This window comes from Pyricularia oryzae, chromosome 1 (assembly GCF_000002495.2).
Source record: "Pyricularia oryzae 70-15 chromosome 1, whole genome shotgun sequence".
Lineage (NCBI taxonomy): Eukaryota > Fungi > Ascomycota > Sordariomycetes > Magnaporthales > Pyriculariaceae > Pyricularia > Pyricularia oryzae.
The window spans coordinates 6,921,369-6,944,590 of NC_017844.1; the positions used below are offsets into that span (position 1 = coordinate 6,921,369).

The window sequence follows — 23,222 nt, forward strand, 5'->3', positions numbered from 1 at the left end:
TATATGGAAGCAACAAAAAGTCCCCGACTTTCATTAGCGAGTCGAACAAAAGGCCATCGTGATGTGTCTGTTTCTTCTCTACCGACTGTCTTTTTCTTGATTTGCTGGTCAAAAGGTTTTCTGCTCTGCAGGACGAGTAAAGATGACGGGGAACCACTACTCTTGCAAAACCAACATTTTGTCTTGCCCTCCGTAAAATGCAAGCAACCCAAAAGCAAGCGCTTTTGTTCAAAAAGAGCAATGCGAGCCCGCCTGCGTATTTTAATAGACCAACAAAAGCACGCCGACAGCAAGGACACAGCAAAGGCACCTAGGCAAGACACAAACATAAACATGTTGAACAATGGTTGGGATTATTTCGGCGACGTTGACCAGGATCGTAATATAAACAAAGGAAGACCAGCCAGAAAAAAAAAAAAAAAAAGAGAGAAAAAAGAATTGAGGACAGTGAGATCTTCCCTACATATCTCGAGTGATAATAAGCAGTAAAGCAAGCCAAGTCCACAATCGCCCAGTGGTGTTTTTATGTGTGCAGGAGTGTTTGTGTATGTTGAGTCTGATCATTCAAGATCAGACCCGTTCCAACAAGAAGCGACCGAGACACCGGGAACTAAACCTCCCCCTCCTTTCCCCCGACTTGATTTTTTTCCCTCAAAATAAGTGCAATAGGCCTCTCGCAAGTAGTCGCAATGATCCTTGGTACCGTACGAACGATACGAAATCCGTGCAGATGATGTAGACGGAAATGACGGCCAGGAAAAAAGTCATGCAAGAAACAGGAAGAGATAAAAGAAACAAGAATACAAAATCCAGAAAGACGAACCCAGTGAAACGCCGGATATCAATGACAGCGCAACACCATGAGTTGCTAACAAGCTGATGAGACGACTAGAGTAATAAAAAGGGTATGATGAGATTTGTGATGACTGGTCGAATGTGCTCTGATATACAGCCCCATTCGCTCTACAAACCACATGTAGAACAAATTGGGGTTTTCTAGTCGGCGCCAATTTCGTTGGTGCCCTCGAAGTTGAGGCCGGGGCCGTCGAAGCCGAATCCGGTGTCTTCCACGTTATCGTGCAGGAAAGAGTCAAAGTCGAAATCGTTAAGTACGTCGCCCGAGGCCAATGGGTTAGCGAAGTCCAAGTTGAAGTCCTAGGAAAATCATAAATGTCAGCTTGAGATTCAGGGACAGCGCAGGTGTTGTCAAGTGTGCAACTTACCATTCCGCCTCCCTCCATGTTAAACTGGTTGGGGTCGTTGTGTTGCTGAGGAGCGACTGGTGCCGCTGTAGGGGCAGCGGCGGGAGGTTGACCATTAGGCATCTGCTGCGGTGGAGCACCCCCTGCGGCAGGCCCAGGCTTGTTGAAGTTTTGCTGTGAGGCAGCCATCGGCGTCATGGGAGTTGCCGGGGTAGGAGCCTCGCCGTCGTTTCCTCCGTCGGCCGCGGGTGTAGCACCCCCGGCGGCATTCAGGTTTGCATTGGACTTCTTCTGCGTGGCGGCCCGCTGTTTAGAATGGTTATTCTGGGAACTGGGCGCAAATTGCGGCCTCGTTGACAAGGGTAACTGGAAAGTGGGTATGCTTACCTTGTCTTTAGCTTTGGTATCCTTCTTCTTGGGGGCTGCCTTGTTAGCTTGTGATGGCGTAGGCGGCGCGGCGTTGGAAACCTGCGGGGATGCTGTAGTGTTCCTCTGATTCGCGTTGCTGTTTGCTGCGGCCGTGGGTGCCGAAGGCGGGGGCATCGCCCTTTGCTGGGGCGTTCCGTGGACAGGTCCCTGTTGCGGGCCGCCCTGAGGACCACCGGGCATCTGACCGTTAGGTCCACCTTGCCATTGCCCGGGCATGGGCTGGCCATTGGGACCACCCTGCTGCTGCTGTTGCATCTGCTGTTGACGCATCATGGCCTGCTGCTGAGGATTCATCTGGCTGAAGGGCTGTTGGCCCGGGTGCGAGCTAGGGGGCCGGTTCATGCCTCCATTCATCTGCGCGGCTGCCATGTTTGCATCCATGCCGTTGTTAATACCTTTGAAGAAGTGCGGTGCGCCGTTGGGATCCATATTCGTACCCATGAAGTTCATCGGGTTGTTCGGGGACTCGCGGTTTTGAGCGCCTTCCGGAAGAGGTGATCCCATGCTACCATTGTTCATCTGCCCAGCGGCGCGCTTCATCTGCTCGCTCGGGTTCGGAGAAGCACCGGGCCTCGCGCCCTGGGGAGAAGCCCCTTGGAACTGGGGTCCGTTCGGTGCGCCTGCGGGACCGCCGGGGCCACCGGCAGGACCGGGACCGCCAGGACCATCGGCCCGAGCCATACCTTGTCCTTGAATGCCGTCCTGTTCTTGCCGGGCCATCATCAGTCGCTTCTTGTTCTGTTGCTCTAGCAACATGAGCTGCATCTGGTAGTCTTGAAGAGCATGGTTGCTTCCGTTCTGAGTGGCTGGGACGCCGGGACGCATTCCGCCGTTGGGTGCGGCACCCATCGGTTCTTGAGCATTGTAGAATGCATTGAGCTGTGTGCCGTCGGGGCCAGAGGCAACCATCGGCGAGCCTTGACCCTGGGGGGCGTTGGGGCCAGGCATGGGCTTGTTAGGCATTTGGTTGCCGTGGTGCTGCTGTAGGTTCTGCGCATACGTCTGAATAGATTTAGCATGCATTGCGGGGGATGCATTCGCGATAGCCTGTAATCGGTCAGGGCTCACAGTCCCGGGGTCACCGCCGTTGGCGAGGAGGAGCTGCTGCGTCTGCTGATACGGGAATTAACCTACCTGTTGATTGGGCATTCCTGGTGCGCCAGGACGACCATTCGGCATCATTCCGGGTTGGCCCGGGTTGAACCCAGGGCCGCCGTCGAGACGCACCCGCTTCGAGGGTGATGGAGCATTGTCAGCTGAACTAGGGGAGCTGGGTCTTTGGCGGTTACCGTCCATGTCCGAAGGATCGCGTTGCATCTGGCCTTGCTTTTGTTGAGCGAGCATCTGCATTTGGCTGCGAAGAGAAAGAACCTGTAAGTGAATGTGACTAGTCTAGGAATGCAGGGGAAAACTCACTTCTGGGTGTTGGCGATGGCACCACGATGTAAGCTCTGGTTCTTGTTCATCATGTTCATGTTTCCATTTGGCCTGTTCATCATCAGAAACTGCTGCTGCTGAGCAGCCATGTCGGGTCGCATGCCCCGCAACATCTCTTGTTGAGTCTGCTGTCTCATCCGTGTATGGTTCTGCAATGGATTGCAGTTAGGTTAGTAAACAGGAGCTCAAGTCTGTACTCCGGAAGCGATGCGATGCAGCCGTAAGATGACATACCTGCGTATGTGTAATGTATTGGCTGACCTGGGCCGGTGCGTATTTGCCCTTGGAGGCGTTCAGCAAGTCCCAAAACATCGAGAACCACTCGTACAAGAAGCTGATGTCGGGTGTCGCGGAACCAAGTATGGGCGCGGGGAGGTCTTCGGGCTTCTTGCTATTGACATCGTCTTTGGAGTCGGTATCCATAGAGTCGCCGCCGAGCCCATTCTCGCGATCTTGTTCAACATTGATGGGTTGGCCACTTTTCAATACGCCCCTAGCGGCATCGTACATTTCTACTCATTGTCAGCACCTCTAATTCTTCGCGACGCAAGATGTTTATGAGCCTCACCATTGCGCAACAGATAGTCGTAGATATATGTGTTCAGGTATACTGCGTGGCGATTGTCGGTGCCTTGCTGTGGTGGTTGCTGAGGTCCAGGGGGAACGCCGGGGCCACCGATGCCTCCCATGGCGTTCATATTCCCCATGTTGTTCATCGTGAAAAATGCAGCAGACTGTGTCTGCGCAGTTTGATTTTTGTGATCGCAGAAAGAATAATTGTCGTGAGGCCAATGTGTGTTCTCGGTTGGATGCAAGCGAAGAATCGCGTTGGTAAGTCGCGAAAAAGTTGCGTACGGGGGGCGGTGCGCGTTTGTGTCAAGCAACCGGAATTTTCAAAAAGTCAAAAAGCAAAAGTGGCCAGGTGAAATGTGGCGTGGTTGGGAGGCGGTCGACAAGTTGTTGAATGAGTTTCGATGTATGTAGTTAACAGGTATGAAATTGCTGCAAATCGAAGCGCTAGTGAAGACGAGATTGATGCGTGAGTGGTGTGCAATGATACGGTACAGTGCGGCAATGACTAGCAAAGTGACTCGGGCTTCACCGCGTCGCGGAATATCCACAGTTATTCTCAGGGTCGCAAGAAACCCGAGGACAAGTGGTGCTATTCAGTCGGGGGGTTGCAGTTGAAATTGCCAACTTGCGACGAGTTCGTTGGTAGTCGCTGTATCAGCTGGTTTAATTTGTGACCGCGTCAATCAAATCAAGGTTGGTGTGGTAGACAAAAAAAAAAGTTCCGCCACGGGTATGTAGCGAGTGACTGCACTCAACACTCCCACGAATGCTTGGCTGGCTGCTGCTGGGTGGGTTCTGCTACGATCCACGCGGGCGCCCTGCTCCAGCTCCTGCTGCGCACCAGACAGCTCTCTTATCGTAGTCGGTCGAACGCCAATCTTCGGTGGGTTGCGGACGTGTTGGCTGGGAAAAACATCGAGCAGCAAAACAATATGGGGACCGGGGATGGAACGAAAAGAAGGATAGGGCGGTGGGCGGATTTCCCGGGTTTTGGGGAAAACTCGTGGGCAAAAGCAGAGGAGGATGGAGGTTGGGGGAAGAAGTCGACACGCCGCAGTTTTTTTTTTTTTTTCTCAAATTCGAACGCCGCCTTTCTGATACCCGGCCCAGCCAAAGAGACTGTCGGGTGCTACTGCTGGGAGAAACTGGGGGTGAGCTCCTCACACTGCTTGGCCTAGCCGTGCCCAGTTCCCAAGACTGCGCGTCGTGCGCGTACATTCTGGACTGTGGGCCCACATTACCGCTAGGGCCGAGCCGGGTGCGGATGGGCGTTCCTCGGGAACAGATAGCAACTTTCAGAGACAACAAACCCGAGAGAAAACAACGTAAACAATCTCGAAACCCAGCTCAATTAGTTCATTGCATTATAGGCTACTTGTGCACTTTTTTTGAGATCTTGTCACAATTGTATGGGTTAGTGCATCGCGGTGTGAATTAATTTCTTCTGCTAGGCATGTACGTCGACCGAATATGTCTACTCGCACGACGCTCCGTCAGACTGCCGATGCGCCGACTTTGTTACTTGGCAGCAAGCAATATCAATCAACTACAGCGTATGACAGTTAAGAGTTGCGCCGCGATCGGTGACATGTTCACAGCGGCGTGGAGACATTTGATGTGCTAATTAATAGTTTTGATTGCCCACGGAGCATGTTGTAGTTTATAGTAAGGGTTACTCTGGTAATGCAATAAACGGACTCGCAATGTCAGAGACCGGGAGTGTGTGCGGGAAATTACCAAGGACAAGGGGTTAGGATCGACTTCAATACCACGTCTTATCGATCGATCAGGCACGGAAAACAGGCATTTCTTCTCGTTATGTCTCTTGCTGGGAATAGAGTAACACAGCGCAAATTATCTCTTCAAGCTCGTGCTATTACCAAAAGTCGGCACATGTGTCATCATAATCGAAATGGCTGCTACGTTAACCTACGTAAGGCAAGTAGATAGACATTAGATGCCATACTTCTGGCACTGTGCCCTACATCGTTTGAAAAGTGGCAACTTCGGTACTTGATATGAGTAAGTGGCATGAGGGCGATAAACATCAAACGCCGGGCGCATTCATAACAAAGTCAAGCAAGCAGAGTTTTGTTTTTTTTTACATTTATTTTCGCACGGCGCACATAAAGATAGACAAGAAAAAGTAAACCGACTCACTGTCTCGTTCAACCAAGATGCCATGACAGCCGTGGCTAGATGGCATCGGCTATTTCTAGAATAGATGAAATGTGGCTGCTGTCACATCTTCAGCTCCCCAAGCCTGGCAGCCCGAAGTGGCCACGTTAATACGTGTAAGTGAATTAGGTCGAAAATAAAAGCGGGCGTAGACGACTTCTGATGATGGAAACTTTTTTTTCCTGGTAAGGTTGCTTTCCGCTGCGTGTGCCTTGCATTAGCACTTTGATCGTAGTATGTCCCACCCCACCATGTCTTGTCCGTCACAGCAGATCTACGGGTTTGGGCCAGGGGTGTTCATGATGTATGTAGATAGGTTGATAGGTAATTACTGATAAATTCCAGATAAGGTAAGGTGGCGTCGAATCTGTGCCAGAAGCTCGGGAACAGGCGTCTGTGTTGCCAGGATGCAGACTGGAATCCGTTTCCAGAAATGCAGGCTGGCAGGACAAAGATTATCAGCGCAAATGCGGGCCGGCAGTTGGACGGCGACGCCACTAATAAGGTAATTTTGTCAAGGTTCTAGCTGGTGCTTATTTTCACCCAACTGCCTCCATCCGCCCACAAGTGTCAAGGGTCCGCAAAACTCCACTGACACAGCCGCAAACCCGTCGAACCCATCTGTCGAGTAAACAGGTTGATCAATTTTGGATGGATCGATACGCGGGGGATCTCCCCGTGTATACGGGGAATTCACTCATAGCGCTGTATGGTGCAAAGATCTATGCCAAAAACTCGCCGGGTCTAGCAAATATTTCCGACCTGTCCAGGCATGAAGCTGGTCAAGCAGACAACCACAACTCGCGTGAGCATAGACTGCTTGTGTACGGGTTATCTGCATTTGTACATAATGTCGAATGCAGACTGAAAGACAGACATTAAAAATTATTGGCATAACCTTGGTTGGAAATCTTACCGCGGATATCTGCCTTGCAGTGCACAGGAGGCCCGCATATGATCATCTGAAGTGCTTAGCTATTCTGCATTCACAATTGATCATACAAGTCATGCCATTGCGGATAATCCTGAGCTTCTCTAGGCTGGACCGCCACAGAACATCCCACACTTTTGGAGGTTGCCAATATGGGGTATCAGGTCTATTCTCTACACCATGACCACACATGTCCGTTCCGTACACGCGACATGTGATAGATGGCGTCCTTGTCTAATCGTCCTCCGGTGGTAGCTCGTCATCAATGTATCTAACCAGCGATATCCTCATCTCCGTGGTGTCATTCCCGCGCAGCACGTCGCTAATGAAGTGAGCCTCAACCTGCATCTGCACCATCTCGAGTGCACCTCTTAGCACTCCACACAAGATGTTGGAGTACCAGAGCTCGTCCTGAGCGCGGCCGTCGTCCGGAAGCTCAACAAAGTCGGCAAGCGGGTTCTCTTCAAATACAAGCGAGAACTGCTTGCTGTCACCCGTCCAATTTGTAATAGTTGGTGTCGTGTTGAGGAATATCTTGAAGCCGACCTGTTGTGATATGGACGTTAGTTCATGTGAAAGTCGGCTTGGTTGCTGTGTGAGACGCTAGATATGTGAGTAAAAAGATATTGGGAAAGGAGGTGCAATACCTTTGCTATCATCTCGGCCGTCTCCCGGAAGTTTAGACAACGCTTCATCGTGTTTGATTTTGCAAGGTAGTCCTCAATCAGCCGAAGGCCTATGTTGTAGCCCATCTTATCGAGCTGCTTGTTGACCTCCACATAGTCACTGTCAAAATCCTTGCACAGCTGCGCGACAATTGTGCCGTATGTCAGCGTGACCAACTCAGCGTTGACCTTGTCGATCCGTGTCCTTTTTGTTCGTCGGATATCAGTTTATGTTCCATGTTCGGGTTGGCATAGGCGAGGCCGGATAGGACTTTGTTTGCCTTACTTCCATATCCTGTCTAGTTGTCAGTCATAAACGTCTTGCACAGCCCTGAAATATGAGGTAGGGACTGGACGTACTCCTCCCCAACGCGCGCGGCCTTGTTGGCGGCCATGGTGAGCTTCGGCGGCCTGGGCCCTCGAGGTCAATCGGTCAACTACTGACTTATGACCATAGGTTGACGGATGAGTTGAAGCGCGCGCCACAACAGTGTATTGTTGTGCAGTTAGTTGGTCGGCAGGGAGACGAGAGGTTGTCACTGAGGAAGAGGCCATGAATAACATGCCAACGCTAGGGAATGAGGGAGTACTGCCCGCTCCGCACTCCGACAGTGTGAGCTAGAGTCGACTGGACATGGATTACGATAAGATAACGAGTACCGCCCCACCACTATTCCATGTGGGACAGGGGTAAAGCAAGGTAACAACTGCTGGAAGATATTTCGACCGTTGAATTAAGATGGGGACGTCGCGCCATGAACCGCGTTCGACACTTGCGTTGGTGATGTTAGTGACATAAACGGACCCTCGAAAGTGCACCCATCTGAACCTAAAATATCAACACAAGAGCAGGAAAGATTCATAGCTAGGATCAATTCTTACCGACTCAAACTTCACGAACCAAATCGACAATGTCTGCAGAAAAGCGCCCAGCCTCAGACGATCCCGGTTCCTCGCAGTTGGTCAAGAGGCAAAATGTCGGAAGCTCGACGGCGCGATCCGGCGGCTATGGCGAAAGCAGCGCGCTGATCCAGGCGGTATGTATTCGTCAGTACCAGCAATACCAGCCATGACTGACGCTTTTATACCTGAACCTCAAGCCCAATGCATATGATGCTGACCTTGATGCCCACTGTGTTTAGGCACCACGCTTGAGCTCGCTGCAGGCACCTCTGATGGAGCTTTCTGGACACTCGGGGGAGATATTCTGTGCCAAATTCAACTCGGCGGGACAATATATTGCTTCGGGATCTATGGACAGGAGTATATGTATGTTGGGCGCCGTGCGCCTCGTTCACAACCCAAGACTCAAGCGAGAAGCCTCTGCGTGGACCTGAAACTAACACCCATGGTAGTACTTTGGCGTGCGAATGGCGATTGCGAAAACTACGGTATCTTGAGCGGTCACCGCGGAGCTATCCTTGACCTACAGTGGTCACGCGACTCGGACATAATCTTCTCGGCATCGGCAGACATGCATCTTGCGAGCTGGGATCTCACCACAGGCGAACGAATTCGAAGATACGTGGGCCACGAGGAGGTTATCAACAGTCTAGATATCAGCAAGCGTGGCGAGGAGATTCTCTTCAGTGGCAGCGACGATGGTACGATCGGCATCTGGGATCCGCGCAAGAAGCATGCCGCCGACTACATCGAATCGGATTTTCCCGTCACGGCAGTGGCAATCTCTGAGGCAGGGAACGAGATTTACTCTGGCGGCATCGATAACGACATCAAGGTGTGGGACGTACGAAAGAAGGCAGTTGTTTACAACATGGCGGGGCACAGGGACACCATAACCACGCTCAAGGTGTCGCCCGACTCGCAGAGCCTGCTGTCATATGCTATGGACTCTACGGCACGGACGTGGGATATTCGACCGTTTGCACCAACGGAGAGACACATTAGAACTTTTGATGGAGCTCCGATGGGAATTGAGAAGAATCTGGTCAGGGGTGGATGGGACAAGGAGGGCAAGAGAGTAGCCATGGGCGCGGCTGACGGCACGGTTGTGATATGGAGCAACGAGACGGGGAAGTTGACCTACAAACTGCCAGGTCACAAGGCTGCTGTCAACTGCGTAGAGTTCAGCCCTGGGACGGAGCCCTTGAGTAAGTTTTTGTCATTGTTTTGTCGTTTTTTTTTTCTCTCCCCCAAGTTGTGATGATGCTGACCTTGTTATCATTGCAGTCCTTTCCGGATCCTCGGATAAAACATTGCTTGTTGGTGAGCTGCGATAAACAGCTTCTAAAGCTATGGAGACGACTTGTTGAAACAAAGCACATAATGTATGCATGGCTTTGTTTGGCGGGGCTCGGCAAATAATGCTAGTTTGACTTCTTGACAGGATATCCTGAAGGAAAAGCTCCATTCAAGAAGGCCTCTAATTAATGTCCCGATATTCGATGTGATCTGGACTCCAAACTGTGGAGGCCCGGACAAGAACATATCGATTATTAGCATTTAATTACCAGGGCAGTTCCTAGCGAACATTTACGCCAATGCACGCGCACTTGCTTGAACCGAATCCATTGCCAAATCCGACAGAACGGAGGGGTTCAGCGTGTACCAAGTGTGATATTAGACCTAGTAATAGTGCTACCTCCCGGGATCGACACCGAGGGTTCGTCCCAGGTTTCTCCACAGTGGTCCTAGGGCAATTACACACACCTAAGTGGTACATAAAAAACTATAAAAGATGAAGTCGGAGGTGTCGCACTATTCATAAATCGCATTGAACATACCACCCCAAATCCATCTTGGCAGTCTGGACTTTGGCAAAAGGACCAACAGCTCCATTTTATCGACTGCTTTGGCTAGTGTGTCAGTCTTTATTGTCAAATTCTCAAACCGCTGTTGTTCAGAACGCAACAGCTACCTATTAGAACTAGTACGAGAACTAATCGAATAGGCACAAAGGTGAGGTCATTGGTTGGGAATTAATTGGCTGCGCTCCTTCGAAAGCTTTTGACTATTTCAAGGCCTTTTCAGTCGTTTTGGTACTGATTGGTTCAGGGCGAACTTGGTCAAGAGATCTAAGCATCTGAAACAATGCCCCTACCTCAGACCCCATCAATCATGCATGCCAAAAATCCTAAACGCTGTCACGAAAAATGTATCGCACCAATAGGCGCGTGCATGTCGAACCCGCATGGGGTAAAGTTGACACTTTTCTTAGGTCTGCTCCACTGACAGGTCCCCTTGCAGAAGCGTCTGCGACGTCAAGGTACCGACAAAATAGGGTACCGTACATCCTGCCTTTACAAACGTGCAATTTTTATTCTTTTTGCCATGGATATGCTACGCATCCAACTTGCTATGTCTCCTAATCAAGGCACCAAGCAACTATGACAAGACGGCGTGAAAGCCGTTGACTGGTGTAGGCTGTTCGTCTGCCTTGTCTGCCCCCATGCAGGGGCAATGACGGTTCGTTTCTGGTTTTTTACCACGACTCTGGAACAATTGGACGGAAGCCCGTCCCCATCCAGCCAGCTTTTGGTCTTCCCCTCCTCGCTCCATTTACCCCCTTTGATTGCGACGCTGTTCACCCAGAGGTTGCTCTTGTCTGTGCTTGCTCTCGATACGAAATAGCGGAAACAGACGATAGGGTCAGAGGAAAACTGAATTCCCCGAGGCCCGCTTGCGGATCTGGGGACACACACTCAATTCGAGATCGTTCCTTGCGCTTGTTCGTTTAATTCTTGTCTCTTCTTTTTCTCCTTCTGGTTGGTTCTGTTTTCTGCCACATCCAGAACAACGAACGCATCTTCCCGTCCGTTCGTCAGACATGTCGTCGACTTTGAGCATCCCTGTGGCTCTCGTCGCTCGATGTCTTTGACGATCCATTCCTTTTTTATTCTTCTCTTGATCTGATTATCTATTCATTTGTTTGTTTCCTTGGGTGCGAGCGCTCAGTGTTTCTTTTAATCTTTATTGATACCCGGACCATTAGATCTCTTGGGGTTGCCTTGAACATCCTATTGTTGACTGGCTCTGGGAGCGTCACTTGTTTTGTCGATTTTCTCACTACATCCTGTACATTCCACACATTTCAACACCCTGCCTACCTGTCGTTACTCCCTTACCATCCGAGACAACAATCAGCCTCGTCATATAATACTCCCTAGGACGCCTATGTTTACATATTGGGACTTCTCACCCTCAGCCGATCATCCGATATCGACACGAGTTTTCCATAACCTTACACGACAACGCCGGGCTGACGACCATTCTAAATCTTTACCTATTCCTGCGCTTTGGCCCGATCCGAACGGACGGTATTTGCAATTCCGGCTTTGTTAGGACCGGAAAACCATCAGACGGTCATACTTCACAACGAGATCAGAAAGACTTTGGAATGCGCCCGGATTTCTTGGCGTGCAAAGCTATTCGAACTTTGATCGAGTCAAACGAGAGGAGTCGGTCCCGGCAAACCGCACCAGGCTTCCATATAAGTCATTCTGCAGCAAACAGTACATTAATATGTCTTTTTCCATGAGGAACTGGATGCGGAGTAGCACCGTCATCGCGCCCGCTCCAGAACAGGCCGTTGGGGATGTCGAACCGCAACAGGAACCCTCACGACCTCAACCGCAACCGCAACCGCATCCCACTTCTCCCATGCCTCCCTCACAACAGCCAGAGATGGAGGAGCGGCGAGGCGCAAATGCCCCTGGCAGATGGCGTTTCTCGCGCTCTACGATTCCTTCATTCTTTGGAGGTAGGAGGGACTCCCAACAGGGGCTACCGCATCATCAGCAGCAGCAGCAGGCGGAGATGCCCCGTCCCACGAGCAGCCACTATTCGGAGGTCGAATCACCCAAGTCTCCGCACTTCGCCCTTGGCATGCCACCGCTGCCCAGCACCCGCCTGCACCTCCCGAACCTCGCACGGACATGGAGCCACGGTACCAACGGGCCCCCGTCGCGCCCCGGGACCTCTCGTGCGCCGATGCCGCCGCTGATACAGGTGCATGGTGTTGACAACAGGCCTCCTTCGTTGGTGGACGGACCCATGTTCCCCGAGGTGGCGTCTCCCAGGGCTGCTCATATTCCCCAACGTCCAAGGAGGTCCGAGGAGACCTCGTCTGGTGAATCTACCGATCAAGCGGCAGAACCGGGCCACGAGAGGAGACGCCATCGCCACCACCACAGGAGGGAAAACGAAACAGAGGAAGAGCGCCGGCAGAGGAGACGGGAAAGGCATCGGAGACGGCGGGCGCGGGAACGGCGAGAGGCGCGCCCGACTCCCAAGCACTTTCTCGGGTGCTTCCCTTATCCACAGTCCAAGCATGTTCGGACACAACTGCTCAAGTGTTTCGTTTCAGGCACGTTTCTGGTGGCCCTCTTGATAACCTGTAAGTCACTTGAGTTACCCTTGCATTCCCGTGCTCAACGCTCTCGAACTAACAGCAAACCTCCAACAGATCTCGCCCTCTTCCTGACCAAGAACATGGCGACGTCCGAATTCACCGTGCTCCTGGTGTTGATCATGCTCTTCACGGCCGTCATCTTCCTGCACGGCATGGTACGGCTGTGCTTGTACATGCTCAAGACGCCGGCGGGCCGTCGCGAGCACGACGAGCGCTTGTCTGCCGAGGAGCACTCCATCCTGCGCCGGAACCGCGCAGCAATGCGACAGGCGTATGCGCCCGGTGGGTATGCCATCCCGGAGCAGCCTATCCGCGTCGTGCTGGCGCGAGACGAGGAGGCCGCAGGCATTGAGAGCGAGACTACCAAGTACAAGCCGCCCGCGTACGGTCTCTGGCGAGAGAGCGTCCGCGTGGACCCGGACCGCATCTACTGGCAGCGCAACGAACACCCGGCGCTGCGCGGCGGTGGCGAATCAAGTAGCGAGGAGGAGGCAGGTACCACTGGAGTCAGGAGGCCGCCGTCATATGCGTCGGACGACGGTGTAAGCTATGTCGTCGAGGCTAGGCCACGGAGCATGGCGCCTACCACGGACGTGCCGCTCCCTCCGCATCCTTCCGAGGCTGGCAGGGTTGGTACGCCGCCTTTGCCGAACCAGCGGTGGTGAGGTACGCAAAAGGTGTCGATTACTAGTTATCTAGCGTCTCTTTGCGCTTGTCTACTACAATGTCAAAAATAACAGCGCGGCATGATGCCTCGCTGGATCTATTCAACTAATTACATCTTTATGGTGGCATGTGATTTTGATTCTGGTTACCTGATCTTGGGGTGTTGTGATTTTGAGTGCATGCTGGTCACAAATGCAATGTACAAAAATAGACGTGGCTGCAGCCGAGTTCATGCACCGGGCACATGGCGGCGTAGTCTGGCGCCTAGAAGCAACTGAGAAACCAGTCCTTTTCTGTCGCGTTGGGCTAGAAACCTCCTTAGGTTCATTCCTTGATAGCTTGGCTGAATGGCATCCCTGAATTAACGGTGCGCCATTGTTCGACCAGCGAGGTCATGCGGAGGTTTTTTCGTAGCGTGGCAAAGAATGTGGCTTTAGATTCTAGGCAGTAGCCTAAACCTTACCAACGACAAAGGGGGACTTGAAAGATGCAAGGCTATTCTTTGACAGGTCTTGTAAGTGAAGTATGGTTATATTCAACCTCTAACTTTTAAGATTTTAGTCCAATAAGCCTACTGCTTACATGGCAAAAGAACATGCTCCCAAAAGGCATTTGAATCTTGGGATAAAAAGTCGTTACTTTGTCGTGCATCGATCATTAATCTCCTCTAGATCTCACGGAAAAATGAGATTAACTGAATGTGGACAGACGAAAAGCAAAGGCCGAGACTCCCGTTTGCGACTGGGGTCGCGTATTCTTCCCCTCATCAATGACTGGGGGTACGTCGGACAGGCTGAGGGGAACACATTCAGATCACGAGACTGGTTTGCGGCAGGGCCGGGAAGGGCGTCCCGCGCCGGCCGAATTGCATTGTCTTTGGGCTTTGTTCCATCGGCTTCGAGCGCAGCTCCGAGTTTTGACATGCGACAGGCCGATGTTATTATTTTTGAGTTATTTAATGTTTTTTTATGCTTGTGCAGTTGTGCTCAATGTCACGGCATCCATTATTGGTCCGGATGCCGTGGAGTGACGGGAGGGGCTGCTTGCTGCTGCTCTGACTTCCCGAATGCAGCCCGGTGTTCCTGGGCTGGGCGCTCGCTTCAAGGTCGGGGTTCGGTCAGCAATCAGCGATCAGCATCCAAGTCGAGTCCTACTCCAGGGATCCCACTCGTAGTGGAATGCTTGCCTCGCTTCGAGTCGCCGGGGTGCTTTGAAGGCAATTAATTGATAGCTTGCTGTTCTGTCAACTGGCTTCCCCGGCTTCCGCGAGTCTGGGTGAACCGAACCAGGGGCTTGGGCATCCATCAAAGCAGTCAAAAGTGGATCGGTTCATAAATGGGTTTGGGTTTGTGATGTGGTGTCTTATTGTTTCCAATTTTTGCTAAAAATGTGGTGAATTAGGTAGGGGGTACCTTAGGGAGGGACCTAAAATACCTGTATTCGTCAACATCAAGACAAGGACATCCGTTTTGGGAAAACCATTGGCAATATCTCCTTGGCGAGCAAGCTAGGTACTGTATTGTATGCAATTCACTCTTGCCTTGTTGTTGGGTGTTATACGCTGTAGCAGATAGGGCAGGGTCGGTTCTACTGCAAAAGGCAGCCTCAAGCTGACCATCCCATACTGAACGCGACTAGCGGCAAACACGAGTCTCCACTAGCCTGCATCTTTTCCTCCAATCCGAGGGCGCTGGCTTCCCTTTTTGCGACGGGTGTCTCCTTTCCCCCTCCCTCCTCCCGAGCCTTTTTTTTTTCTTCTTCCTTTTTCCCTTTCCCCTTTCTGTTCTCCGATATGTCAGTTATCCTGTCTTGAACAAACCCCCATTTTTCGTCGTCGTTGTTGGTGAGAAGAGAAGTCGGAAGGCTGCCGCTGCTGAGGATCGAAGAGAAACCGAACGGGCCGTTCTTGGAAGGATTAAAAAAAGTTTTTGAAGAGAAGGTCAGTTGGTGTCTTTTTGAGTTTTTTGTCTTCCCCCCTTTTTTTTTGCGCCTGGCCCTGCAGGTCCCTCGTGGCATACCCGCATCTGGCCGCGGATCAAAACTTTCAACGGCAAACGAACCGACGGCAACCTCCACGATTTCCAATGTGCGACTTTTGAACAAGGCGATTCCTCCGGTCCATGCAAACACTTCTAAGTACGCCGTTGGTACCCTGAACATGCGGCGCATCAACCACTAGTTCTACCCCGTTCTCTCCAGCCGAAAGCTTGCGGTCGCCCGACGTGGATGCAACTTCCCTCGATAAAGCGCCTAATCGAAGATAATATGGCGGGGGAGAATCCATCTTGACGTCTCCGAGTTCTTGTGTACACAAAGGCGGAACTTGGTTCCATTCCGGCGCAAAAATGTTTCGGCTTTGTGGCGCAAGTACGATGAGCGCATCGAAATACTCCACGCCGCTGTTACGTCTTATGTGCCAATCTTTTGGACATTTTCGATTACATAACGGAGTTGATCCTGGAGGCAAACTTGCCAAACATCAAGTGTGCTGATCGCACGGTTCGGTCTCGTATACTGCAGTCTATCCGATGTCAGCGCGCAAGCTTCCCTTCAGGCATTTTCTGCAGTGGGTCAGTTCCGGGCAACTGCACGAACTGGCGCTTGCGTGACATGCAGGTCTCGACATGTAGATCAGGCCTGTCTTAGTGTCTCTAGTCAACATGCCGCAAGGGCAGTCGCAGGAGTTGCATGGCGGGCTTGCATCCCTTAACAAGGTCAATTTCCGCCCTGGGGACCAACACAGCCAAGGATCGACCTTAACCATATCACACTCCATCGGGAGGGTACCGCCAAGGACAATCATTCACAGGGCTGCTTTTGTCAGAGGTTCTTGCGCATTTGTACTAATATCGAGCCAATCATTAGTGATACTACATCTCCTGACAACAAAATGTCTTCGCTATCTCGCCGTGCCTGCTACAAGTGTGGCAATGTTGGCCACTACGCCGAGGTTTGCTCCTCTGCTGAGCGCCTTTGCTACAACTGCAAGCAGCCTGGTAGGCATACGCCCTATATAAACCATGCGTACAAGTCGCCAGCCTAACTGGAACATTTAGGCCACGAGTCCAACGGCTGCCCTCTTCCCCGGACCACCGAGGCCAAGCAGTGCTACCACTGCCAGGGCCTTGGCCATGTTCAGGCCGACTGCCCGACTCTTCGTCTGAGCGGCGCCGGTTCTAACGGCCGCTGCTACAGCTGTGGCCAGCCGGGCCATCTGGCTGTAAGTCACTCCACACAGTCCAGTTGGTGGGCGCATAAATCTTCATGTTTCTGACAGCTCCCTAGCGTGCCTGCCCCAACCCCAATGGCGCCAACATGGGCCGTGGCGCCCCTGTTCCTCGTGGAGGCTATGGTGGCGGTTACGGCGGCCGCGGTGGTTTCGCCGGCGGTGCTCGCCCTGCCACTTGCTACAAGTGCGGCGGGCCCAACCACTTCGCTCGTGACTGTCAAGCACAGGCGATGAAGTGCTACGCCTGTGGAAAGCTGGGTCACATCTCACGCGACTGCACCGCCCCCAACGGAGGGCCACTCAACACTGTCGGCAAGACCTGCTACCAGTGCGGCGAGGCCGGACACATCTCGCGACAGTGCCCCACCAAGGCCACTGCCAACGGTGACTCGAACGCCGCCGCCCCCGCCCATAACGATGCCCCCATGCCTGATGCCACAGCTGTTGCCCAGGCCCCGATTGCTGCGCCTGTAGTTTAAAACGTTTACGACTTCCTCCCCGCCGAGATCGGCGTTCCTTTTGGCTAATACGAAACGATTCGATTTTTGGCGTTCATCTCAACCCTGAGCCTTTCTTTTTCTACTTTCTATTTCTTATGAAACGTTTGCATTCACCTATTTATACGGATCGCCCTTTTTGCCTCGACTTTTCCCAGCTTGGGTCACCAGCAACTGCTAGTTATTTTCCTACTACTACTACAATTATCGCCTTATCTCATGTTACTGATTTCGGAAACTGCGAGAAAAAAGCAAAACCCGTTCCCCCTTTTGGATATACCCACTTTTCATTTGGTACCGGAAAAGACGACTCGAACGATATCATGGTTTCTGAAGAGATTTTTCATATATTTTTGCGATTGAAGGACTCGACGTGTGGACCCCCCATCAACAAACCTATAAAATGGTTTTGGACAAGGAGAGAAGAACAGGATTGGTTACCAGGCCCCAGAATTTCAAGTGGCTGGATGGAAGCGGATTGCCACGGGTAGAGCTTGGCGAGGAAAGCCAAAAAAAAAAAATTAAAAAGTCGGGGATATAAAGGACGCCAGCAGAGCGTATGGCCGGGCAAGAACCAAGGAGAGTGGACATGTGGCGTGGGATCAGTGGAGGACGGAATAGAAGCAAACCAAAGGAGAAGAAGCCTTGCAAGTATCGGTATTTCTGAATAATACGGAATGGGGAGAAGGGAACTAGACGATGTTGCTTTGTCTGTTGGTTGATGTGAACTTTTTTGGTGGTGTACATGCAAAGAGTTTGTGGTTGCGAGGCCTTTTGGTGACAAAAAGCATACTGCGGGCGGAGTTGACCGTCAAACTTGAAACAGAGTCGGCATAGACGGATGGACTGCTCATTTGGCCAAAGAAAAGAATCATAGAACTCACACACTGGGATTTTTTGGGGATTCGAATCGGTATAGTATTTGGATAGGTAGCTTTCCAAAGTGCAAGGGCAACTACGAGACAAAGACACATTCTGCAAGTGGCCGACGGAGGGTGTCAACACAAGGGGAAATCATTTAATATTGTTTGGCTCTGGCAGTAAATCGTTGTATATATCAAGTGCTAACTAGTCTAGCATAATGCTCAGATGGAGACTTGATTTTTATTTCCCACTGCAAGTGTGCCGCGCATTTTTCATTCATGTGTGTGTGTGACAAAAAACGGAAGGGAACAGCAAGAACGGAGGAGAAGCCCATTCGGTGTTACTAGCGGCCACGTACAAAGGACTTCATAGTGTTACATCCTTTGTAGCAAGTGGTCGTTCTGTCCACGGCCTGCAGCATATTTGCCAAAAGCCGCCTGTCGAACAGTGCAGGGTAGACTTGTTTTCTTGGGCTGCCGTGTCGACCGATGAAGTGCTACAAAAGTAAGGTAAGACCAGAATCAGAAAGAGGCGCGGGCTTTGAAGGCGAGGGAGGAGAGGAGTCCATAAAATTCGAGTTTGTAAATCTAATCAGATGACTGGGGTAGTTTTTTTTGGCTTCAGGATTAATGGCGTAGAATATTTATATATATATATATATATATATATATATATATATATATATATATACGGCTACCAGACTGCTGATACTCGGATGATGCTGGAAAGACTGTCTCTGATGCTAGGTCTGGCGGCGGTAGCGAATAGATGAGGCCTCCGTGATACTGAAATTTGTGTTTCCTATACTTTGACTTTATGATGATTTTTTTTCACCCCATTGTGAAAGATTACCGGAAGTCCTGTGTGCGTGTGTTGCCATAGATACTACTTCTAAAAGTAGCACACAGACAAGTGGTTTGTGAGGGTGAAACTATTCATCACCTTGCGGACCGGTTCCGAAAGTGTGACCAGCAAACGGCGCCTCCCTTTAGGAGCTGACTTTCTGTGATTTCACAGGGATACCAGAAGCATAGCAGTGCACATACTGACCGAGCTTTGCAGAGGATAGAGTTACCGTTCTCAGTTCCACCTCACCTCGGGTTCACTTTGATCGGCTCCTTGGTACACTCGACTCTCTTCGAGCAGTCTTGACCCCACATTTTTTGCATGCTCCCGCCGCACACTGCCCTCTCTTCTTTGTTAGCTTTCCGGTTGCCTTTTTTATTGTTTTCTCTAAAGTGGGTAGAAAGCCACCAAAGACTTGAGCCACCGAGGACAAGAATATAGCAGGTCCCAAAGCTATCTTCTTGCAGCCCTGTGATCAGCTTCGAACCTGGCTACTCCTACATATCACCCATATACCTTACTACCAATACAACTGCGCCAACTTGGTTACGGGTCATTCCTCTGCTTCTGGCTCAACAACCCATCAAACATGTCTCGAGCAATCAGCGTCAGGTTGCCCACGATGCTCCTGCTAGCCCTCGCCACAGTCCTCGCCGTCATCATCACACCCGCCACCACAGAACCAGCCCGCTGCTGGCTCCCTGGTGGAAGGCCCATCGAGGACGACAAGAATCCCATCCGGCCGTGCGAGTGGAACAAGGGGGTTAGCGGTCTCGTGGCCAGCGTCAACGGCACCTGCTGCGCACGCGGCCAGGGCTGCCTCGTCAACGGCCTTTGCGTAGATACGGACAAGTCGGAAATCTGGCAAGGTGGCTGCGTTAACCGCAACGGAGATTTTTGCATGCAGGATTGCGAGGCAAAATATAACCCCCAGAGGCTTGAGAAGTGTGGCAGCGAAAGGAAGGATTATTATGCATGTCCGGGAAAGAAGGATGACTGTGGTGATGAGGATGCAACGCTTTTTAAAGTCAAAGGTGAGCTCTTCTATTTGGTTTTTTTTTACTTCCTCTTCGGGTGTTGTGTTGTATGCATGGAAGTGGCGGGAATGTGATTTCTGATCGACGGGGACGTGAGCGGCTAGACTATGTCATCCTCGGCACTGTCTCGGACGAGCGCACCGTGACAACATCGTCTACCACAGAGAGCAGCAGTAGCACCAGGAGGAGCACGTCTTCTTCATCGGAAACCACCACCACCACCAACGATCCCCAACCGGCAACTACAGCCTCTGGACCAGCCGAGACCGTGACCAGGACGCTGCCCCCGGACGAGTCCCAGGGACCTCTCCCCACCGACAACAGCACCAGCAGCGAGGACAACAGCCAGACCGAGGAGCCGAGGCACGACAGCGACCCGTCCGGCGTCGTCCCGCTCGCGGTGGGCGTCTCGATCGGGGCCGTGGCGCTGGTGGCTATCGTCCTCGGCGGCTGCTGGTGGCACCGGGATAGGGTGCGGCGGGAACCGGCGCGGGCCGAGACCCCGCCCCAGACCACGGGTCCGATTGCCGACTCGAGGGATTTTATTTACTTGCCTGAGCGGGTAGAGCGCCATGGACGGATGAGGGGATTCTGAGGTCTTGTAGCCTGGGAATGGGAACTGGACTTCTTTGACGATGTGAGGACGAGCAAGACAATTCAAAGGAGGGGAACAGACGGGAGAAGTTGAAGAAAGAACTAGGCTTAATAAAAAAAGGAGTATGGGATGTGCAATGCGTATAGTATGTTTTGAAGCTATACCCAGTCTTTGATTCAAAGGGAGGGATCTTGTTTGGAGTTTCGCTGGGAATGTCGTTTCGTTTCGTTTTTTTTTTCTTTTTTTTTTTACAGATGCAGACTATGGACCTTCTCGGGCGCAAAGTATCAGTTATCGATATACGGCTTCCCTTTAAGATGACGCTAATATATCGCCGAGCCAACAGGCAGAAGCACAGTGAATCCACTCGGCACCCAAACATATATATTGACAGCCGGTTGGATGCATTTAGCCGGCCACCCGCCCTGCATTGATGCCGGTACTTGTACTTGGTCCATCGGTGCACATAGTCTATGGTACCCATCCGGAAGTTACAACAAAAACGGGCCAAGAGACAAACACAGTCTTTTTGAACAAATATTGACTTTGAACAACTCCCACAGTAAACCTTCCCGGACTAAATCCATGAACCCGACAGACAGCTGTGCCGCAAGGCTCGAGCAGCACAAAAAATACCAGCATAATGTTGAAGGCGAGACGAGTATTTGCCATCTTGGCCGTCCTTTCCCTTTACCTTACACTCCAGATCTGGCATAAGGTCAGGTATGACGAACAGCTTCGGTTCACTCATCTGGAACATAGTATCGGCAATTCAACGCTGGGTGTAAGTCAGCATCTATTCACAGGGTCAACTTACCACGAACACTTGAAGAGCTTCAAGTTTGCTTACTAGTTGCCCTGCACATATAGTTCCAAAAGATACTAGTCATCAACCTGCCCTCCCGCACCGACCGCCGCGACGCCATCTCCCTCGCAGCGGCCCTGACAAACTTGACAGTCGAGTACGTGCCCGGAATCGACGGCTCCGAAGTGCAGGAGCGAGTGCTACCCGCCGACTCCAGGAATAAAAGTATCAAGAAGGGGAATGTTGGTTCTTGGAGGGCGCACATAAACGCGCTTAGGACGTGAGAAAGCCCTCTAGCCCAACACTGGTTGGGAATCCGGGGAGATAGGAGATCGATTTCACTGACTATAAAAAACCAACCACTTGTCAATCTAGCATAGTTGAGCAAGACTTGACGACAGTATTGATCCTCGAGGATGACGTCGACTGGGACGTCCGGCTCAAGTCGCAACTGCAGCTCTTTGGCGCAGCTTCCAGAGCCTACCTGCAACCCCTGAAGACCAACCCGTCGCAAACCCTTTCTCAAGCAGCACTGACTGTGCCCCTCTCATCAGCCCCAGAAACACTCCCGCCATCCACAAGCCCCTACGGCGACGACTGGGACGTGCTTTGGCTGGGCCACTGCGGCGCCAACCTCCCGCCGCCGCCACCGCCGCACACCCAACAGCAGCATCAGCACGGCGTCGACACCACCCACCGCAACCACCACCTGCAGATCCTCCTGGCCGCCGACCCAACCGTCCCCGCGCCGCAGCACCTCAAGGCACACCCGTTCGCCTCGGAACCAGACGCGCTCGCCACGCTGCACCCACCACACACGCGCGTCGTGCACGCTGCGACAGCCAACGTGTGCAGCAACGGGTACGCGGTGTCGCGGCGAGGGGCGCGGAGACTACTACACGCGCTGGGGATCGAGAGCTTCACTGCGGGGTTCGACCTGATGCTGAGGGACTGGTGCGATTACGATGCTGCCGTAGGTCATAGGGGCCCGGCCAGCGGAAGAGTGTGTCTGACGGTGCAGCCGCCGCTGTTTAGCCACTTTGCGGCCAAGGGAGGGTCGGATATCCAGGGGCTCGGTGGAGGGTATGCAAGCCGCAAAAGGGGGTCTGCGTATGTGAGGCTGAGTGTCAGGCGGAACCTGGGTGGGTTGAGCGAGGGGAAGGCTGTCGAGGAGCTGATTGATCAGTGGCCACCGGGGTGATGAGAAGTTTGACGTTTAGATCAGGAGGTGCGATTGGGAAAATATACAAGATGACGAAATGGCTTGGAAAAAGAAAAAAAAAGAGAAAGAGAGACCTTGGCAAGCTGCCGTAATAAAATTGTTCATGGTGGCAGATGATGATAATAGGGCCCCTGTTGTCTACAAAGAGGCCTCTAAGGAAAGATAAACAGGCAACCCTTTTCGGCTTGGGAACGGAGAAAGAACAAGACCAAGGCGATCACCGTTTAAGCAGTGATACGTGTCTTTGATCGACAGGTACCAAGCATAACGGCTCAGTCGATCTGCGTCGATCATAACACCGGTGAGACCGATGAAAGCACGAGGCCTCAGACAACGATCTGGAGAAATGTATGGCTGGTGAATAATTGCTTACGGTTATAATAGCTACATTGGGGTCAAATTTCAACGAAGCCCGTATAGCTCAGTGGTAGAGCGCATCACTCGTATGGTTACGGTATGATGAGGTCCTTAGTTCGATCCTGGGTGCGGGCATTTGCTTTTGGATATTTTCCTTTTGCTTTTCGGTGTCATCGATCCACTTATTTTTAGTCTTCTACCCGATTGATGCCAGTGAATCAGCAATGCGTAACGGTCATCAGTTGTCATGACTGGGATGTACATTGCAGTTGATGCGAGGACAAAAAGCTTGCAACGCTTCATGTCCTTGCTGTATGA

At 51.8% G+C, this 23,222-nt stretch overlaps 8 protein-coding genes and 1 non-coding gene across 10 annotated transcripts; 7 read left to right on the plus strand and 2 right to left on the minus strand.

The window, feature by feature from the left end:
- Positions 1-346: 346 nt before the first annotated feature.
- MGG_04708 lies at positions 347-4,754 on the minus strand. Of its 2 annotated transcripts, XM_003710786.1 has the most exons (8): positions 3,637-4,754; positions 3,303-3,580; positions 3,048-3,217; positions 2,766-2,985; positions 2,069-2,633; positions 1,590-1,993; positions 1,224-1,493; positions 347-1,155 (listed from the first exon to the last, which is right to left on the minus strand). In XM_003710786.1, exons 1-8 carry the CDS (start codon positions 3,782-3,784, stop codon positions 997-999), a joined length of 2,214 nt encoding a protein of 737 aa, XP_003710834.1. In that variant the 5' UTR covers positions 3,785-4,754; the 3' UTR covers positions 347-996. The 2 variants fall into 2 exon arrangements, with proteins under 2 accessions (XP_003710834.1, XP_003710835.1); XM_003710787.1 differs by having other exon boundaries at positions 1,590-2,633.
- A 1,316-nt stretch (positions 4,755-6,070) lies between these two features.
- MGG_15308 (uncharacterized protein) lies at positions 6,071-6,611 on the plus strand (the record flags this gene model as incomplete). Its single annotated transcript, XM_003710788.1, has 2 exons — positions 6,071-6,123; positions 6,346-6,611. The coding sequence occupies 2 exons, from the start codon at positions 6,071-6,073 to the stop codon at positions 6,449-6,451; spliced, it is 159 nt and encodes a 52-aa protein (XP_003710836.1). The 3' UTR covers positions 6,452-6,611.
- A 200-nt stretch (positions 6,612-6,811) lies between these two features.
- Positions 6,812-8,002, minus strand: MGG_04694 (BET3 family protein). Its single transcript, XM_003710789.1, has 4 exons — positions 7,776-8,002; positions 7,702-7,710; positions 7,398-7,620; positions 6,812-7,296 (listed from the first exon to the last, which is right to left on the minus strand). Exons 1-4 carry the CDS (start codon positions 7,808-7,810, stop codon positions 6,985-6,987), a joined length of 579 nt encoding a protein of 192 aa, XP_003710837.1. The 5' UTR covers positions 7,811-8,002; the 3' UTR covers positions 6,812-6,984.
- A 149-nt stretch (positions 8,003-8,151) lies between these two features.
- Positions 8,152-10,196, plus strand: MGG_04693 (WD repeat-containing protein 57). The gene is made up of 4 exons (XM_003710790.1): positions 8,152-8,452; positions 8,558-8,684; positions 8,771-9,526; positions 9,606-10,196. The coding sequence occupies exons 1-4, from the start codon at positions 8,327-8,329 to the stop codon at positions 9,653-9,655; spliced, it is 1,059 nt and encodes a 352-aa protein (XP_003710838.1). The 5' UTR covers positions 8,152-8,326; the 3' UTR covers positions 9,656-10,196.
- Positions 10,197-10,697: 501 nt separating this feature from the next.
- MGG_04692 (uncharacterized protein) lies at positions 10,698-14,111 on the plus strand. Its single transcript, XM_003710791.1, has 2 exons — positions 10,698-12,771; positions 12,841-14,111. Exons 1-2 carry the CDS (start codon positions 11,898-11,900, stop codon positions 13,449-13,451), a joined length of 1,485 nt encoding a protein of 494 aa, XP_003710839.1. The 5' UTR covers positions 10,698-11,897; the 3' UTR covers positions 13,452-14,111.
- A 1,137-nt stretch (positions 14,112-15,248) lies between these two features.
- Positions 15,249-18,292, plus strand: MGG_13778 (zinc finger protein GIS2). The gene is made up of 4 exons (XM_003710792.1): positions 15,249-15,391; positions 16,318-16,448; positions 16,509-16,672; positions 16,738-18,292. Exons 2-4 carry the CDS (start codon positions 16,343-16,345, stop codon positions 17,158-17,160), a joined length of 693 nt encoding a protein of 230 aa, XP_003710840.1. The 5' UTR covers positions 15,249-15,391; positions 16,318-16,342; the 3' UTR covers positions 17,161-18,292.
- Positions 18,293-19,477: 1,185 nt separating this feature from the next.
- MGG_15307 (uncharacterized protein) lies at positions 19,478-20,520 on the plus strand (the record flags this gene model as incomplete). Its single annotated transcript, XM_003710793.1, has 2 exons — positions 19,478-19,922; positions 20,030-20,520. 2 exons carry the CDS (start codon positions 19,478-19,480, stop codon positions 20,518-20,520), a joined length of 936 nt encoding a protein of 311 aa, XP_003710841.1.
- Positions 20,521-21,163: 643 nt separating this feature from the next.
- MGG_15306 (uncharacterized protein) lies at positions 21,164-22,526 on the plus strand (the record flags this gene model as incomplete). The annotated part of the gene is made up of 3 exons (XM_003710794.1): positions 21,164-21,304; positions 21,391-21,605; positions 21,701-22,526. The coding sequence occupies 3 exons, from the start codon at positions 21,164-21,166 to the stop codon at positions 22,524-22,526; spliced, it is 1,182 nt and encodes a 393-aa protein (XP_003710842.1).
- Positions 22,527-22,957: 431 nt separating this feature from the next.
- On the plus strand, positions 22,958-23,039 carry MGG_20098. Its single transcript has one exon. It is a non-coding gene; the product is annotated as a tRNA-Thr (tRNA).
- The last annotated feature ends 183 nt before the right edge of the window (positions 23,040-23,222 follow it).

Coding starts and splice junctions, on each gene's coding strand:
- MGG_04693 (XM_003710790.1), top strand. CDS start 8,327: ATGTCTGCAGAAAAGCGCCCAGCCTCAGACGATCCCGGTTCCTCGCAG. Junction 8,453..8,557: donor GCAGCGCGCTGATCCAGGCG/GTATGTATTCGT, acceptor CACTGTGTTTAG/GCACCACGCTTGAGCTCGCT. Junction 8,685..8,770: donor ATCTATGGACAGGAGTATAT/GTATGTTGGGCG, acceptor CACCCATGGTAG/TACTTTGGCGTGCGAATGGC.
- MGG_13778 (XM_003710792.1), top strand. CDS start 16,343: ATGTCTTCGCTATCTCGCCGTGCCTGCTACAAGTGTGGCAATGTTGGC. Junction 16,449..16,508: donor CTACAACTGCAAGCAGCCTG/GTAGGCATACGC, acceptor TGGAACATTTAG/GCCACGAGTCCAACGGCTGC. Junction 16,673..16,737: donor GCCAGCCGGGCCATCTGGCT/GTAAGTCACTCC, acceptor ACAGCTCCCTAG/CGTGCCTGCCCCAACCCCAA.
- MGG_04694 (XM_003710789.1), bottom strand. CDS start 7,810: ATGGCCGCCAACAAGGCCGCGCGCGTTGGGGAGGA. Junction 7,297..7,397: donor CGGCCGAGATGATAGCAAAG/GTATTGCACCTC, acceptor ATATCACAACAG/GTCGGCTTCAAGATATTCCT.
- MGG_04708 (XM_003710787.1), bottom strand. CDS start 3,784: ATGAACAACATGGGGAATATGAACGCCATGGGAGGCATCGGTGGCCCC. Junction 3,581..3,636: donor CGACTATCTGTTGCGCAATG/GTGAGGCTCATA, acceptor GACAATGAGTAG/AAATGTACGATGCCGCTAGG. Junction 1,156..1,223: donor ACATGGAGGGAGGCGGAATG/GTAAGTTGCACA, acceptor TGATTTTCCTAG/GACTTCAACTTGGACTTCGC.
- MGG_04692 (XM_003710791.1), top strand. CDS start 11,898: ATGTCTTTTTCCATGAGGAACTGGATGCGGAGTAGCACCGTCATCGCG. Junction 12,772..12,840: donor GGTGGCCCTCTTGATAACCT/GTAAGTCACTTG, acceptor AACCTCCAACAG/ATCTCGCCCTCTTCCTGACC.